The 19,438-nt window shown below is 38.9% G+C and overlaps 1 protein-coding gene across 1 annotated transcript in view; it reads right to left on the bottom strand.

The window, feature by feature from the left end:
* Positions 1-3,845: 3,845 nt before the first annotated feature.
* CDC73 (cell division cycle 73) overlaps positions 3,846-19,438 on the bottom strand; it is an 88,220-nt gene continuing 72,627 nt past the window's right edge. The window contains exons 14-17 of the mRNA XM_019638098.1: positions 16,519-16,680; positions 14,030-14,130; positions 8,991-9,132; positions 3,846-8,071 (exon numbers count right to left, since the gene is read on the bottom strand). Coding sequence (XP_019493643.1) covers positions 8,035-8,071; positions 8,991-9,132; positions 14,030-14,130; positions 16,519-16,680 — 442 coding nt within the window. The 3' untranslated portion in view covers positions 3,846-8,034. The remainder of the gene's footprint in view (positions 8,072-8,990; positions 9,133-14,029; positions 14,131-16,518; positions 16,681-19,438) is intronic.

The following is a 19,438-nucleotide window of genomic DNA, read 5'->3' as shown; positions in this document are numbered from 1 at the left end:
CGAGCCAGTCCTCCTGGCACCACACAAGCAAGGCCCTCTCACAGGCGAGCCATCTCCTCGAACCCCACTTAAAGTCAAAGGTGCAGCCATGAGAAAGGGGTGGGTGGAAAGGGAAAGGTACAGGGCGACGGAAAGAAGCCACCAGCTGGAGAGGAAACAGTAACAGTGCAAACCTCGTGACAGTGGGAGAGGCTGCAGGAGAACACGGGAGTGTACAAGGCTGTGACGGGTGACAGGACATTTCAACCGCTTTAACAGGAGGAAAGAAACGACGCTTGTTACACACGTACCTGTTTGAGAGATACAGCACTGGGGTGTCCATGGCTTCCAGTTCCTCTGTCGGGAAAAGATCAGGTCACTTAGGGGTAAAGATGGTGAAATAAAGCCGGATTACAGCTCTCATACCTAACAATGAGCGGGGCGGGGGCACAGGAAACACAACGAATCATTACCCACCAACAAGAAAAGGTCCACAACCTCATGCAAACAAGGAAACCTCAGAAAGAAAGAGCTTCAGGCAAAATTTAGATTTAGGCTCACATTAGCATCTAACCCACCTCATTGTAGCAAAAGCAAGCTGATATCATTCTCAAACTCCAGAGCAAAGCAGGAGGAAGAGACTGTCTCTAGAAGTCCATGAAAGACCCTTTCCTACCACCAATGCCTCCGGGGGTTCCTTTTCCTCCAGCCTGCACCCAGTTGGGAACCATTCACTGTGTTCACCCTCAGTAGCAAGATGGACACACACCTAGCAGGAGTGGCTTCAGTCAGAGGAGTGCAGAGCTCAGGTCCCCCAGGAGATTTCACCCATCCCCAGGATCACTGAGCTACGGAAGAGCCACAGAGCTAGGCTCCCTGGGAGCACAGCGGGGACGACAAGAAGTTAGGAGGGCTGGGGGCAAGATCCTTACCCTCTGTAAGTGTCCTCATAATCTGTGCGAGGGGGACAAGCAGATACATTCTAAAGCAAGTTGGAGGGGGGCATTGATCTGCACCTTTAAAAAAAAAATCTTAAACTATCCAAACGGACATTCACGGATGTCTTGCCAAACACTTTTGTTTTGAGCATGGGTCCTGGAGGTCTCCTGCATGTCGCCACCAACCCGAGTCACTAGCCTGTGGCCGGCTTCCCTGTCACCCCCACTCGTCATTCTCACTTTATCTCAACACGCACATGAATAGCCGTGGCCTCACAAACCCCTGACGTCACCTAGGGCCTCCTCTTCCTATCCCTGCTCCTGCCAGTCTTGCTTTGTCCTCATCACCGTCCTATCACTGACATTGCGACTTCACACATCCCCCCTCCCCACCTTCTCATCTTTCAGGTTCATCTCCAGCCTCACTGTTGGAAGCTTTCAGCTCCGGGGTCACCCCCTTTCTCTCGATTCAGCACCTCCGTTCTCTCACGCCTTGAACCGCTTCGAGTCCATGCGGTGGTATTATAACCATCACCTTGTGATTATCTTCGACTCCCGGCCAGCTTCTATCCCCACCATACGTTAAAAATCTATTTTCTTTCTCTACAACGGCAATCAAGTCAAGTGATGCTGAAGCAAGACCACATCACAGGCCTGGTTTCACTTAAAGGATACATCCCTGCCCAAATTCTACTGTCTTTTCCCAGAGTTAAGAGTTCCCATATAATTCCTTCTTTCTCCTCAGAATTCCTACATCCACTTGCTTTAAACTGCATGAATGCTCAAGTTATTTCGTCTCCAGTAACGCTTACGCTCCCTTTTTGTCCTCAATGGTGCATTATGGAACAAAGATACGTAACTAAGAATATAAATATTTTAAAACTGCTTTACACTCAAAGCCACCATAAACATCAGAGACGCCCAACTGTGCTAAAATAAGTGATCTGTAAGCAAGCTCATCTGCTCTCCCCCAACCATGATACACACTGACTTGATAAACTTCCAAACTATCCCATTTTAAAGAAAAACACGTTTATATTATTTCACAATTGTAAAGAGAAATAGATCTCACCAGCAGATTTACATTTTTAACACTGGAAACTCCATGGCAGTCTTCTGAGTGCATAGTACCATATTTTATGACAGTGCATATTGTATAATTCAAGCGTTTCCACTTGGAATTTCTTTGGCAAATGAAGCACGGCCCACCAAAACATCCAAATGTGATCAACAGACTCTCTCAGATGTCTTCTGTTTCACATGGCCTCAGCCCTTTTCACATCAGTCATGTAATATAAGTCAACATTCCCTGGATGATGGGGAATTGTAAACTATAAATCTGTGCCAAAGGATCTACAAGGAATCACGAGGCAGACTCAACAACTGGGCCTTCTCCAGAGCTACATTTTATAATTTTTTTTTTTGTCATTTGAGAAAATTGAGAGGAAAAGTCTTCTAAGTCACCACCAATGCTGATCATACCATGATTAAATATAAAAGCAAAGTGTTTTTAAAAATGAGAGGAAAAAAGCCTAGCTGGCAATGGGGTGTTATTTACATTCTAGCACCTTTGAGCCTTATAAAAGTTCAACAGCATTTACCATTCATGCTGCACCTATTTTAGCTCTATTTTAGCTATGTGGTGCTCAAGGGAGAGCAGACCAGCAAAGGAACAAAGCAGGATAAAATACATTTAGTGGGCACTTATGAACTGAATGGAAATTAAGTTCCAGTATGGCCCATTAAACTCTTCATTAAAGTAACTTGGTTGCAGAATATTCACACATTATTACTAACATGACGACGCTGTTAATGACTTGATTACATGGGAGTACAGTTTGTTTTCAAACTGTAAAACGTTCAAGTCAGGACATTCAAACTATAAAGATAATGGAGGATCCCAAGATACACTTTTTTTTTTTTTTAAAGATTGTATTGGGGAATTGGGGGAATGGGAACAGCGCTGGGGAATTGGGGGAAGGGGAACAGACAAGTTGCTGTCCTTTTGTTCCTCAGTCTAGTTGTGGAGGACGGCGCTTCACTGGCCCAAGTTGGCACCATCATTGCGCTCTTCCCGGGTGAGGCAGATCAGTCGCGGGCTTCTGGACGGCCGCTCACGCTGGCTGCCGACCACTCACGGTAGCCCATGGCAACCCACTGCAGCCCCACTGCCACCTACGCTGTTGCAGCTACTCACAGCAGCCCAGCTCCAGGTGGAGCTGTTGTTCGCCATCTTAGCTGTGGAGGGCAGTGTCACTGGCCCTCATGTGGGATCTGAGCCGGGGCCCTGCTGCTCAGAGCTGGCGCCCCAAGCCAGCTCTTAACCAACACACTACAGCGCCACTCGGCCGGCCCACAAGATACACGCTTAGTTCTGTTACAAGGGCACAGGAAATGGGACCAGAAGCCATTTAAGCTCAGCTGGGTGCGCAGCTTGTCACCTTTACTAAGATTCCCCACGTTGTTTAACTAACAGACAAGACTGGACATCCTGCACGCACTAGTTTTCACAGGAACTTACACTGAGTTCTGTTGCGCTTTGAACGAGTATGAACTGCACTGGTCCAAGCCAGTTTTCTTGTCACGGACCTTCGTCGTCGCGGATTTCGCGGGTTCCGCATGCGCAGATTCAACCAACCTCCCGTGGAAAACCATTTTCGCTTTCTCAACTGCAGATTCCCGACTGGCGAGTCATAAGCGGATTTTCCCCTAATTTTCACGCTGTTCAAGGGTCAACTGTATTTCCAAAACACAGAACTACTATGCTTGAAAAACCTTAGGAACCGCTTTATGTAAAGACTTTCATCATCCATATCTTACCCCATAATAGTTTTTGTGTTTTGGGCTGAATGTGACTTTTTTTTGCTTGGGAGGTTTGAGGGGCTGGGTACCCGGTAGGGGTGGGAATTGTCCAAGACTCTTAATATAATGTGCTACAGAATGTTTTATTTATTTACAATTAAAGCTGAAATGTAAAAGTCCACTGAAACGGAATCAGAATGAATAGAACATTTTATCAGGTCACACAGCCCAAATTTAAGCTCCATTCGAGAACAACTTTTTTTGAGAAACAGTACACACTGGAGGCTAAACAATCACTTATAGTGCTCGCACCATGTACAGGAACTACATTCCATACTAAGCACTATAATCAAACTTGGAGGTTAGGTAGCTTTTAGTAAATTTTAAATGGATACAAATGGAATAAAATGGAAAAAAATTCTGACAGGTCATTTACTTAAATTTGACATAGTATCCCCAACTTTTTAAATTTAGGTAATAAAATTAGTTTATTTCATTTAGCTTTATTCATTTAAATGGCACACATTTATAACTCCCAAGATACTCTTGTAAACACTACTAAAATAATACATATAACCCCAAACAGATCGATAACCTGAAAGTATTACTGATTATGCATTTACTAAGTATAATTCTTTATACATCTATTATACATTTTCAGTTTTTCCTTAGTTATTATCCCAACATATTAAAGATACCATCTGGGGTCAACGTACATCCAAAAGTGGTCAGGGCATATGGAACACGGCGTTTTGAAATCTCTAATCCAATTCTCAAGTCAAATTCGGTCATTTCTCCCTTTTTATTTCTCAAGTTAATATACTATGGTTAGAAACCAGTTGAATATCAAATCCGAGTGAATAAAAATTGTCAAGTAATATTAAGGCTAAATTTTTTTTTCATTTTTACCAGTTTTTGTAATTGTTGAATTTTACTGTTGGTCACCAAGAATTTTATAAACTAAGTAACTCAACAAGAAAGACTTAAGATATCAGGTAACTGGCAAAGTTGGCATTATTTCTGGCCACGTACGTATACCCTATCAGTTTCTACTGTTGACACTGATAAAATGGAATTGTTGTACTATACAGTAAGAAATATAGCAACTAAATACCCCCACCCCACCCTCCAAAAAAGAACAATGTCATCGCTTTAATTTTGTTAGGAGTCACAAAAATTTTTATTTAGGAAAAATATTTCCTTCATTGTTTATTAGATAACGAATTTTATTTATATGAATAATTTACTTTTACTTTTCTGGGTAGACCAATTAAAAAGTATGCTTCTTTCCTTTCATAAGCAAACTGTCTAATTCTGCACGGCAGATAAGAAATTAATACTTCCTTCTACCTTCAAAATTATGTAATTTTCCTCATGAATTAGTTATTTCTGTATGGATTGATGTCATGCTGCTGTTAAAAAAAAAAGTCAGTAAAGGATATGGACACATGGGAAACAAATCATAAACTGTATTACTACTTTATAATGAAATATATTAAACATTGTTTAAATATTAAACAGCAAAATAGTCCTATATTAAATAAATAAAACTTGAAATTGGTCACGTGGAACTATAGACCGATACCACCAATAATGGGGTGGTCTAGTGCAAAGGGTGGTCACATAAAAAAATTTAAAAAAAAAAAAAAAAAAGAGGAAAAAACACAACATTTAATACTGGTATTGCCTTCAATAACAAATTAAACCAGTGATTCGCAATCCTTTCTGAACATAAAAATATCTGAAGAACTTTTAAAATATACTGATGACTCGGTCTCGTCCCAGACAAACGAAATCAGATCAGGGTTCAGGCAACGGGATTTTTCAAAGGTCCCCCAGTGATTCTAACGTGCAGTCAGGATTGAAAGCTACTGATTGAAAGCTAAGAACTTCTCACTGGTACCTGACTCAGAGGAGTGTCCTATGACTGAAGAAATGGAGTTTTCTTTTACCAGTGGGACAAGGAGGTCTCCCGCTAACAGTCACTTATGGGTGAGACAAGTTCATTAATGTGCACTTCATTTCCATGAAAATATCTGCGTATGCCTATTCACTGTCTTTAGCTCTGAGTTTTCAAAATCCAAGACCAACTAGTCAAAGTACTCTTTGTAATAAATCGTTAACATTGAAAATACATCATTCATTCATGTATATAAATATTTACTGAATGCCTACTATGTGCAAGGCACTGTGATGGATGCTGCTGTAGGACTCGGAGTCATGAGATAATGAACAGTGATTGCCTTAAAAGTTTTTTGTTTTTTTTTAATGAATGCCTATAAAATTAATTGCATGGATTTAAAGAAAGGAACTGAACTGTCATAAAAAGAAAAAAGAAAAAGAAAATATACCCTAAGGGTCTGATCTGAAAATATATGGCATATATTGTACTTTTTCTAATGTCCCTTACAGTATTTCAAGAAGCCTTTTAATATATATAAGGCAAATTCAAGATAGAAAAATAAACCCTGTTTAAAGTAAATGTTCCCAATTTTAACCACACTTTGTATCAAGTAAATTTCATACATGACATAAGTATAAATACTAAAAATCTTTATAGAAAGGTAGTTCGTGTCCACTTGTAGTAGTCTTAACAAATAATCTCACATTAAAATATTACAGATTCTAGTTCTTGACTATTTCATCATGGAGAAAGTTCATACAATACATAATTTATTTTGAAAACAGATTTATATGCTGAGATATTCTAATGTGAACAAATTTTAGTTTTATTTTCAAGAGAGGATACAGAAAAGAAGGGGGGGCAGAATCTGTTCAAATCTTATAAATATCCTAAAATCTAATAATTTTAAATGCTGACTAATTATCTTCTGAAAAACCCAGTGAATTCCATATGAATAAATACTTTTTTTTATTCCCCACTGATATGGACTTTTTGTTAAAAAATAAATAAGTGCTTCTCTAAATTTATGATAGCATTAAATTTCAAAATGAAGATAGGTAATGTTAGCTTAACATAGCAGGAGCTAAATGTTTAACCCCAAAAAATATGTTCACCTAAGGGAGATCACTGCGGGGTAAAATTGGAGAAGAAATGATGTAAGACGACTGATCAGCAACAATTGTAACGGCAAAAACTCTGTAGGGCAGTAAAGGTTCCAAGTTGCTTTTAAGTAATAAAAGGTGAAATTAAGACTCAAAAAAAATGTTCATTCATTGTACCTCAGATGCAACACGCTATCTAACGTAGAGAAGTAGTAAAATATTTTACTAAGTTAAAATATAGGTTTTATATTTCATTCGATATTGAATATGCACATAAAAATACCAGTGTTTTATCTTGTTTCTGTTCAGAGAATTAAGCAAATGAGTTCTTTGGTGCCTGGGAGAGTTTATCAATACTTTGAGATAATGGAAGATAAGGACTCCACTCAACATGCCTAGAAACTGAAGACTCAAAATCCCACACCTACAAGCTAAGAAAGAAAGGTGGACTGAGGACAAAAGGTAAGGAAGCTCAAGTTACCCTGCGGTAGGACTAAAAGATTTCCTTCCCCCAAATCATACTCTGGCTCCCCAAATAAAAAGTACTATAGCCTATTCGGTTTTTAATCTGTGTTTTGAGATTTTTCAAGTGGAAAGATATCACAGATAGAAATATATCATTCTAAGTTTTAAAATCACCAAATTCAGTGAGAAGAATGTACATTCATTAAATGTATTCAATATAAGTAAAGAAGTCTTGAAAAGGCTGAACAGTTCAACCAAAGCTTAAGAATTGTTCTTGATTTTTCATTATTCCTTTTTAAATAAAAAGTTAGTATAGATATAGTATACATACAGATTGACATTTTGATTCATTCAAAATAGTCACATCCCTTTGCTTGGTTTTGCAAGTTCCAGAAACTAAAATTTTAATACCATTCATAACATAGTCTTTTCAATAAAAGGAATTATAGGGCAATGAAAAATCATTAGCAAGATGGCTTAGACAGCCTGATGACCTCTAAATATACACACATTTATAACCTGTATTTATTTTCTAAAGAAACAAATTTTAAGTAATGCTAGTTTAACCAATGGAGGAAAAAACTTCTATCAAAATATACAATTTCCATTACAGGCTAGAAGGCTAGTATTAAAAAAATAGTTGTAAGCCAAAAAGTTTGCTTATATGAATGACAGGCGTCATCCCTTTGAAGCATAAGCATCAAATGAGGTCTTGCGATCGTTCTGTGACCTTCTGCAATTGTAAGTTTCTGATCAATTCATAAAGCTTGACTCTCAGTCTTTACATCAAGGCATATCCATGCTTCTTCATCCAGAGTTCCAGAAGAAGGGGAAACCAAGGAACTCAGAATCGCAAGTGGGATTTATGTTTTACCATGTACCTGAAAAATAGTATTATAGTAAGTTTAACGATTATACAAATTTTAGAGTTTTAGAAAACTACATGGAAAAAATAAGTGGACTTTTTAAAACTCAAAATTAACAGTGAAACAGGATATTTTATTTTCTAAAAAACCAGAAACCTGCTACTGTAACATTTGGGAATATAAAGTCTTCTAAAGTAAGCTGGAAGACACATTCCTCTTATTAAATTCTATAATCTCAGAGTTTCTGGCTAGAATAATAAATGTTTCTCTTTAAAATGTTACCAATTAGAATCACTGGCTTTCCCCAATCACCTCTGACTTTCAGGAAACCCATAAGATTCAGTGAGGGACTTAGACCCAGAAAGTTCCAGACTGTAGAGGGCACCGCACAAAGAAGACAAGATTCAGTGAAATTAACTGTCGTCATGTGCTGCTCTTCATTTTTCCCGTTACAAAACTCATGTGGTGGTAAGGACCTTAAGAACTGTATACTAGTAATGAAAATAAATTACAAAACTCAATTCCTTTCATCAGCTACCCGCAACTCAAATCCAGATCAGAGGCCCTTCTGTGCTGACCAAAAACACCGGCTCTCTGGGTTCCAAGCCCCTCGGTGGGGAGGACACAAGGTCCTGAGAGGTCACACGAGTCGTGACAGCAGATCAGTCAGGACTGAAATGTGGGTCTCCTGACTCAGAGTTTAGGGTTCTTCCTACCAGGCTAGACGCCCTTTCTCCATCCATTTCTAAAATCAATACAATACAGACCGTCGGTAAATTATCAACTGTAGATGAGCATCAAATTAGAAAATATTAAAAAAAAAAAGAAAGAAAATGTTCAAAAAAGGGAGCTGGGGGATATGGTTCCACATTGTGGGGAGACAGTACGGTCACGACACCCAAGCACAAGGGCAGCATCTGAGCATCCGCATTACCTGTCCAGCGTTTCCCAGAACCGTAAGAAAACCGGTCTATCCAGGTGGCGTTTGTGATAGCTGAGTTCTAACACAGTCACATCCCATTTCTGAACGTTTGGGTCTAGACGAACTTCATCGTATTTGAGATGGAAGGCTTTGACTATATGGGGGAAGATAATATTTTTATTCAAACTGCAATCTAAATTATTAAAACATTGTATAAAATATAAAACTACCCAATACAGACATTAGCTAAAATGTTTTTTTCTAATTTTTTTCTTCCACCAATTAAAGCTATATTATAACCAAAGTTTGAAATAGATCTTTGAAATAGATGTTGTTAGAAACTGCGCATCCTCAACAACATTCAATTTAACAAACATTTAAGGAGGGTGTATACATGCCAGCCACTGGGGACTGAAATGAGGAATAAGGTAAGATAAAATGCACATGATCTGGTGAAAAATAACAATTAAAGATTATTCAAATACTGTATTTCCCCATGTATAAGACGCACCCCTTTCCAAAAAATTTGGGGTCCAAAAACTGGGTGCGTGTTATACAGTGGTTGTGTGAGCGCAAAAACAAGCGCAAAAAAAGTGGGAAACGCAAGTAAAAAAAATCTACAACCACTGTATAAGACATTTTTAAACCCCAAATTTTTCCAAAAAAGGTGCGTCTTACATGGGGAAATACGGTACAGTACGCTAAAGGTACCTTACCCAGACCATGGAATTCCAAAACAGCTTGCATAGGCAGTGATGTCTAATCTAAGATCTAAATGCGGAGTAAGAATTAGGCTAACACAGAATAAAAGTGACCAGTTAGCCAGAAGAGCACACTTCAAAGAGAAAATGGTTTAGCCTAGGAACTAAAAAATTATTGGGTTGTCAGGATAGTCATGACATATTTTTTCTGTTTTTCAAAGGTCATTTATTTACATAAAGAACAAAGATCAATCAATGATATATTGCCCATTTTGTTCGATAACCTTCTGCCATCTTTCAGTGAGCTTCATAATTGCTTGTTCATAGAAGGACCTGTCTGTGAAAAAGTGAACAAACGTGATGATTTACAGCCTCATCTGAATTGAACGTTATACCACGTAAGGAGTTTTGAAGAGAGTGAAACAAGTGGAAGTCTGACAGCGCAAGGTCAGGCGAGTAGGGTGGGTGTGGCAACACATCCCATCCAAGCTCCAATAATTTTTGACAGGCGATCAAACTTGTGTGTGGTCTCGTGTTGTTGCGATGGAACACAACTCCTTTACAATTAACAAGCTCTGGACGTTTCCGGATGATGGATTTGTTCAAACTGTCCAATTGTCGACAGTACACATTCGAATTGATTGTTTGGTTCCTTGGTAGGAGCTCGAAAAACACAACACCTTTAAAATCTCACCACACAGAGAGAGCATAGCCTTCCTCTGATGAATCTCTGCTTTCAATGTCGTTTGAGGCGAATCATCACGTCAGGACCAAGACCGTTTGCGCACCACACTGTTGTAAACAATTCACTTCTCATCACCAATTATCAGTTGCTTCAAAAAAGAATCATTTTCCTCACGTTTAATGAGCATATCACAGATGTTTATACACGCTGTCAAATGAACTTCTTTGAGTTCATGAGGAAACCAAATATTGAGCTTGCTTACGTATCCCAGTTTCTTAAGGTGGTCGTGAAGGCTTGAATGATGGATGTTCAATGTTTCTGCAATCTCTCGTGTCATATAACGTGGGTTTGACTCAATCAATGCCTTTATTTTGTCGTCATCAACCTCGGTGGGCCTCCCTGACCAAGGAGCATCGTTGAGATCAAAATCACCAACACGGAATTTCATGAACCATCACTGGCACTGACATTCTTGTAGATCACTGTCACCGTAAACTTTATGCAACATTTCACTAGCTTAACACGTGTTCTTCCCTTTATGGAAGTAAAATAGTAAAATATGGCAAAAATGCACAGTTTGGTCTTCCATCTTCAACTCATTGTAAAATCTCCAAAACTCAACCAAATCGCTCAATTTTTTTTTAGAATGACGCTAGAACTGTCAGCTGTGAAATGACATAGCAATAACATAGATGTGAATGACTCTAGTACTTCCAAATATGAACTAGTGCCATCTGTTGCAAACATGCGTCATGATTTTTCCGACAACCCAATAGCAAAACTTTAAAGAAATCGTCGTTTAAAAATCTTGATCACAAATGTATGTAGCCGCCTCAAGCATAAAATATATTTTTTAAAAGCTATATCCAGTTATAAGCTCAAATTTCTCATAACTTTGAAAATATTTTGTTTGTCAATTTTATACAATTCAATATTTAATCTCTTCTCTAACATTTTGTATGTTGTTGTGCAATATAAACAAAAGATCATTTTTTACCGAGGCCCACAGAGACGCTCCAAATGCCCTCTGTCTTCTCCCCGTGTGCTACACAGATACTACTGTTTTCAGTGTGTGTTATGGGAGAAAGGTTGGGAAGCTAGAAGAGGCAAGAGCGAAGTCGGCGCAGAGACCAATTAAAAGCAAAGAGATAATATAGGCCTGAATTTCTGGCTTAGGCAAATTACTACAAAAAAGAAACAGTTCAGGGATGAGGGAGAACATAAGACCATCCATTTCACTGGGGAGAGGGTGAGTGTGATGTACCAATGGGGACCGCAGAGACGTCACCTGGTAATCGTGAGGTGCATAGGCCCAGGATATCAGCGAGAGACATGACTTTTCAAACAAGAGGGCACACAGATGGCAACTGAGGGCTATGGGATCTCCTTGAGAGGGTATTTCTAATTAAAGGAGAAGAGAAACAGGAACACAAAAACGTAGCTGAAAGCGAGGGGGAAAGTAGCAAGGGAGTCTGAGAGAGCATAACACGCCATAGGAAAAGAACATTTTTAAAAGGAGGAAATGGGTCCAAAGAGTCAAACTCTGATAAAGAGGTCAAAAATACCCAGGATTTGGGTCACTGGTGAGTTTGGTGGGAATAGTCTAGTGGAAAGAAGAGAGTCAGACTCCAGTGGATTGAGAATTGGGAGAAGTGAGTCAGAGAAACAATTCTTTCAAAAGCTTATCTGGAGAAGGAGAAGGAGTTAGAAGACAGGGTGAGGTCAAGAGAAAGGGTTTATTTGATGGGTTTTAAGATGGAAGAGGCAAGAGTATTTTCATTTTAAATGCTAACAGAGGGGCAGTGGGGAGAAATAAAAAATAAAAATAAATGCTGAGCAATAGGAGTTAATAAAGAAGGAAGGCTGAAGAGAAAGAAAATAATCCATGGAAGAAAATCAGTACTAATAATTTTTTTTTAAAGCCTCTAAGTTCTTATCTAAATTTCAGAAGACTAACAATCTGAACAAAACGACAATTAAAACATCATTTTACTTAATTCAATTTAGACAGCATTGACATCTTGAAGGCATTCTGATCATTTTTTATTACAATACTATCAACAAGGCAAGCAAGCAGGTGGACTATAACATTCGTGTTCAGTGACTATTCTCATAAAAATTCCCATTCTCTCTACATCTTTAACTATCTATCAACTCTATGTATCACTCAAGTTTCAGAAATAACATATAAAGCTATCACAATATTAGTATTATTAGAATTCATGTTTTAAAATGAATGACGGTAGGAGAATAAATGATTACATCTTTCAAGACTGGGCAGTTTCTAGCCTGGAAGAAGTGGTATCACCAACAAAAACAGAGGTTGCTAAAAATCAGCTGGATTTCACACAGTAGCACAATCTACATTCATAATAACTAAAGTCATTTGTAATAAACATATTTGTTTCATGAGAATGCTTTTTATAAAGTGGTTCTACGAATATTACTAACTCAACTGGGTACTTGAATTAAATAACAATTGCAATAGCCCTACCAGCAAAAAAAACAGGTTAAATTCCTCTACTTTTTATTGACTGGTATATGGCCGAGAAAGACTCTAAGCCGCATGAAATCCACTCATTTAACAGGTGTCTACTGAATGCTTCCCCTACGCCACACATTCTTCTGTGCGGATGATACAAGCGCGCACAAGACAGGTAAACCTCCTCCTATCATGGAACTTGTACTCTAGACAGACTCACAACAACGATACAAAAATAAGAAAATATCAAGCAACAATAAGTGCTATCATAAAAATAAAACAGCGTTGAGAGGAGGCAACGCCTGTTTCCAGGATGGTCACAGAAGGGTTCTCTAAAGGAAAGAATACTTGAGCTGAGACCTGATTGAAAAGAAGCCAGTCATGCTGCACCCACTCCAGACAATGGGAACGGCTGGCAAAAGTGATGTGGGTGCTTTAAGTCATAGCTACACATCACTGTTCATCAAAAGTCAACCCATTTAAAAACTGGACATCAACTCTAATAAAAACGTTTGGGCGTGCAATAACATTAATGATTTTAAAGCAACTTAAAAAGTAATTACTAATGTTGGGGGATAGGCAATAATTCACTTTTAGATATAAGTATATAGAAAACACTAATGTTCATAAAAAAGGCTTAAAAATACTTCACAGTTGCTTAAAAAGAACGTTACATAGAAGGTGTCAAGAAAATGTATACACATTTTAAGAAAGGAAAACTGTATTAAAATTGTAATACTCAATATATTCCAATAACAAAAGATGAATACAAGTCACGTTTGACTTCTGCAATTAATTATAAGAGATGCTCGGGCCGGCTGAGTGGCTCAGTTGGTTAAGAGCTCGCTCAAGAGTTTGAGCTCTGAGCAACAGCAGTTCGAGTCAGCCCGAGCTGAGCAGCCGTGAGCTGCCAACAGGTGGCGGGATGGCTCAGCTAAAAAAAAAAATAAATAAATAAAAAATAATTATAAGAGATGCTCAAAGTGGTTGCCATCAGCATAATTTTAATAGTTTTTTCTTTTCTTAAAATGTGTATACATTTTTTTGGCACCCTCTGTATATGTTACTTAATAGGAATCCTCTGACATACACATCATATATACAGACATAGATGGCTCTTTCTCTTAAATACAGTAATAGCACTTCCGTATTGGGCAAACAGTAAAAATAAAGAGAATCTTACTTTTAGCAAATATGTCAACTGGTGACCCATCAGGCAAAAGCCATGGCCAACCTTTGAACTGCCACGCAGGACCTTGCACAAAAACTGCTACAACCCGGTCCCTATAAACAGAAAAAGGGGGAGGGGGAGAGTGGACAGAGAATACACAAACATGAGCTTTGGTTACCGTAAATCCTTAAGAATAGTTTCGTAATTAGTCTTGGGATATAGTCTCCTGTCAACACTTCTGAGGCAAACAAAGCACATTATGAAACTTCTCATTACCATGTTACCATTAGAGTCCAGCAATGCTTGCTACACTTTCCATGCATCTATATTTTGCACCTACGTCCATCTTTTAAACATAATTAAGTACAAGCACAGTCGTTCTATGTGCTCTCTTTTTAGCCTTTTATCTGTGCCCTTCTATTAACTATAGGGAGGGCCCACTTCTCCAATGCAATAGGAAACAGCAGTTGATCTATTAATTGAAAACACTGGTTTTAAAATTCAAACACATCTTAAATGTTTTACCTTAATTAAAAACATTATAAATTATAGTAATTTACCAACCATTTTATTAAGCTCCAAAGTCTTATTTTTGAGTTCTGATTATTTGGAAAAGTACTGTGAGTACAAAACCATCTACCATTTTAAGTTTTTCAATTGTTGAAGTTTTCAATTGTTTCACTCACCCTACATGTTATAAGTTTTCCTTAAAGCAGATTATTTTCCCAACCATTTAATTTCGTTTTCCTGAAAAGAACAAATCTCTTTCTAGGCCCTACACTTCACTGGTTTACAAAATATTTAATTAAATTAAGAAATCATAGTTAAGTCCAGCTGCCATAAACAGTTACAGCCCACAACTAACGAGGTGGGAATGAAACCCAACATCAACAACAGTTAACGTCAGTGAGCTGCACCACGAGCATTGACTACAAGCCAGTGCTGGGCTAACCAGTTTACAGCGTGACTTACGTTCACGCATTTACTCTTCAAAGCAATCCAGGGAGTACTATCATTATCCCCATTTTACAGATGAGGAAACAGAAGTGCATGGGCATGCTAGAAAAAGAGAAAGGGACGAAGGGGCGAGTGAGGAGGGGAGAGGTAGGGGATAGGGGAGAGGGAAATATAAATGATTCATCTTGTACACTGGTTGTGCTACTGTCCTGTGTGAGGACTGATAGACAATGAGAACATCCACTCCGTTCCAAACCATGGAAATAGTTCTGACCTTCCAACTCCCTGAAAGGGTCCAAGCCACACTCAGGGGTCCACAGATAACCAGGGCATTAGATGAAAACTCTATCCGTCCAACAAAACATCAAATTAGGGTTGCCTTCTATTTAAGAGAAAAAGACCTACAGCAATAATCAGTTACTGTGACAAACCACAGCTTAAAATTCTTAACCTACTCAAAATCTCTAAGGCTAAAATTAAATCGTTAATAAAAAAATCTTTTCCTTTCAAAAGGTATATGCCCCATACCACCAAAACCACGTTTGGGAATGGAGCACACAATTAAATGGCCTCATAATTGTATGATGTAACTTGTATCATACAATAGTTGAAAGCTCAAGGTTCCTGCCTGCCAAAGGGAATTTGCTGGACAGAGGTCGCCTGGATCCGACCAGGTCTCACTGGGAGCAGCATCACATAAATAGGACTCCCAGTGAATTCCTGAAAGGACAATTAACACAGAAGAAAAGAAGAAAGGGAAAATAGCCCCAGGTTATGACACGAATGGCTAGGGACCTGGAGAATGTACACAAGCCGTATTCTGTGTACAGTGATGGCACTTGTACACACTGTCTGCAGTGTCATCTTCTGCCAATAACTCCAAACATATAACACAAACAGTGCAGTGTTCCTCCTTCCTACAAGTCTTAAACTTCACATCTGAGATTCTCATCTCATTCACTTCATGTATCACTCCATGTATCTTGGTTAGGGATGGGGGGAGAATTATAATACAAGAACCCTTTATTCTTTAGTGAACTAACATACCAATATCATCAGTGGCTTGACTCCCTAATGCCTGAAGACCAGTGATCCTGCAAAGGAAAATGCCATCTAATGTGTCAATGTGTGGCATTCTCTGTGTCATAGAGATGCACTTAGACTGTGTGTTTTTAATCCAGCTTATAGTACTGAAACAATTTAAGGTAATTCATGTACCTGAATTTATAAGCATTTTATATTACAAAAAGCTTAATATTTTATTAAAGGACTTTTTAATGTAATAACAGCCCTAAAACATGGTGATTATGTTCTTCTTTTTATTGAATTATTCCCTTACAATAAAAGTAACAATGCCTTCACTTATCGTTTCTTGCCAGAAAATCTGAGTTCTCCAAATCTGAACTACAGGCCCTCAAAACATTAGTCTATTTGCAAGTTTTCCTCTAAAGGCTGATCCAGAACAAATGGGCAAATGGAAAAAATTTTTACTAAGGTTTCTAGAAGTTAGTGTTCATTATGCCAAAAACTATAGATTATCTTACCAGTCCTGAGGCATAAGTTTAAGGGGCTGGTCTACTACTCTATACGGAACTGTGACACTAATTGCAGTGCCCCCTGGCTGCATCTGGTCTTTTCTTCTCTGTATTAGAGTTTCGTTCTCTCGTTGGCAGCCTTGTTTCTTCTTTTCATCTGATGGGACAAATCTTTGAAAAAACAGATAAGAAAACGTCAAATGATCCAATGTGATGAAAACGGTAAAATATATTATATTTTGAAATTATTTTTTTAAATACTGCCAGTTTTAAACCAAAAGCATTTATTTTTAAAATAAACCTGTTTTGCATGTACAGATCATAATGCTTCAAGAGTATTGGTCTTCCAAGAGGACACAGGCTCACTTAGGCCGTAAGTCAGGATGTGTGTGTATCTCACATAGACACACACAATTTATATTCATTCATCTAGGCGCTTAGCATTCTCCAAGGTTACATAAAAGACCACACTAATCCTTGATTTCTCAAATGCTATGAGAGGGAAATTTTATTATAAATCGAAAGGCAACTTGAAATGAAGACGCGGGTGGCTGCCTGGGGATCTTCCTGGGTAGGTGACAGCCTACCCAGGAACTTCACAGCACACCTCTTTTCACATTTTACGCCTCAGCAAAGTTAGAAAAATGCCATGAAATCCCAGGGTTGCTTTGCAAATTTAAAGGAAATTAAATCAGTGTATGCCAACTGTCTGATTTCGTAAATACTGCTAGTAATTTACTCAACTGCCAAATCTATGTGGCTCAGTTCTCTACTGTACCATCAACAGATATCCTCAAAAATAATTCATCAATCTGCAGAGCTGTTAACAGGTCTCAATTTATTAGGGTTCGCAAAGTATTTTAAAAAGTCTTTTTTTTTTTTAATATACATACCCCTAATACTGTCTATTAGCTATTTTATTAGCTATGGTCTGGCCCCACCTCCAATTACATGGGGGCAACGCAATCATTGTGCTGAGTAGCATTCTGCTTCTAAAATTCAGGAGAGATGAAAGGGGAAGGGGGACGCATGAGCGACGCACTTGGTAGAATCCTCTGAAACTTTTCATTACCACACGCTGGGTTCATCCTATAGGGATGTTAACTCTGTGGTCATGAAAGTTGTTGTTAGTACATTGCGATTGTGATAACACTGACCTTCACTTGTGAGCTGAATGCTTTCACATCCATGTCACATCCAACAGAAAAGACTGTCGCGTCATTTAAATAGCTCTTCCAGAGATAATCCCTTTACTCCCCATGAATTCATTTACGAAGAGTCAGCAACCAGAAAATATGACTGTGAGGTCCTTCCTCCCAGGGGGATATAGGAGTATGCCTCCCGAATACCACAAGTATGCCCCATGCTTCACATCAGTGTGAGTCTGCATACGCAATGCTACTGACATAAAACTTACAGACAGCGACATTCAGAAATAGATACGTTTTTGTAAATGTATCCTCAGTGTAAGCAGCACTCCAATCAAAATGACACATCTGCATCAAACAAGAAACGCTCCTAGGGAATTTTTCAGTCAATACCCATCCCCCGCCCCCCACTGGCAACTGCTATTCTCCTCTCCCTCACCCAAGATTAGCTTTGCCTGTTCTAGGAATTCCCACATCTGGGATCAGACAAGACGCACTCTTTCGGTGTCTGGCTTCTTTCATGCAGGTTAACCTTTCCAGCGGTCATCCATGCTGTGGGCGTTATCAGTCCTTCATTCTTCATGACTGCTGGGCAGAATTCTAGTGTATGAATGTGCCACATCTGTGTATACTTTCTCCTGTGCTGCACATTTGGGTCATTCCAAAACCGGAGTTATTACAAATAAAGCTACTATAAACATTCCTGTGTAAGTCTTTCTGTGACATATGCTTTCATTTCTTATATAAACACCTGTGCGTGAAACTGTTGGATCACAGGGTATGTTTAACTGTAAGAAACTGTCGGGAAGTTTTCCAAAGGAGGACAAAGTATGAAGAGCATCTCAAAGGCATCGCTGAGCTGGCTGCTACGAAGGAAGACTCGGGCCAAGGGCTAAGAGGATGGAGCCGGGAACCCAAAGAAGTCAGAACAACACTGCAGACATCTACCCACGGAGACTTAGGCTTTGCTTTTTACTGCATTTCACAGGCGACTGGAATAGGAAGCAAAGCCACAATTCTGCTCAAGGTCATGACTCTAACAGGAGCACCTTCTTTCACAAACCTGGAACTCTCAGGAAGTAAGTTCAATGTAGTGGTAAACTGCACATAAACCCACTGCCCGCCCTGTTCCCTGCCCCTTAACCTCCAGTCCTAACCAACACCGCGGCAACTGCAAGGAAAATCAAATCTCAGAGCTGTAGACTGGACCTCACTTAGATTTGAAGCAAGAATTAACCACCCTGCCCATTGTGACTGCTTCGAAATAAACACGTTATCCAAGACAGGCCAGAGACTTAATCCTGGGGTTTCTGCTGGAATTACTGGGAAACGCACCATCTTCGTACTGTGATTGCTAACCTGGACTTTCCGGCCCTCGTCTTTATGGATGATTATGGAGATGGAGGGAGCAGCCCCTGATTCCATCATTTTAGCACTGAGTCCGGCTGTGTCCAAAGCCAGAACTTTTCAGTCATGTTGAGACAATAAATTATTTTTTGATAAAGGTATGATGAGTTGGTTTTTGTCACTTAAACGTATTGTAACAAATACAACCAGAACTGCACAACTGATATGGTGGGTGATATGTGATTTGGAGAAATACTTTGATGTCCACTGACTTACCCAATACTTGACGAAGCGGGGGGACGCGTGATTAAAGTCATTACTGTTTCAACAAGTATCGTTCTACTGAAATACTTTTATTAGTGTTGTCAAAGAATAAAATGCAAATGAAATGATATAGCTAGATAAGTTCCGGACTTTTAAGTCTGTTATTTTGA

This window comes from Hipposideros armiger, unplaced genomic scaffold (assembly GCF_001890085.2).
Source record: "Hipposideros armiger isolate ML-2016 unplaced genomic scaffold, ASM189008v1 scaffold_37, whole genome shotgun sequence".
In the NCBI taxonomy this organism is placed as follows: Eukaryota; Metazoa; Chordata; class Mammalia; order Chiroptera; family Hipposideridae; genus Hipposideros; species Hipposideros armiger.
This window is presented reverse-complemented; position numbering and strand designations above follow the sequence as displayed.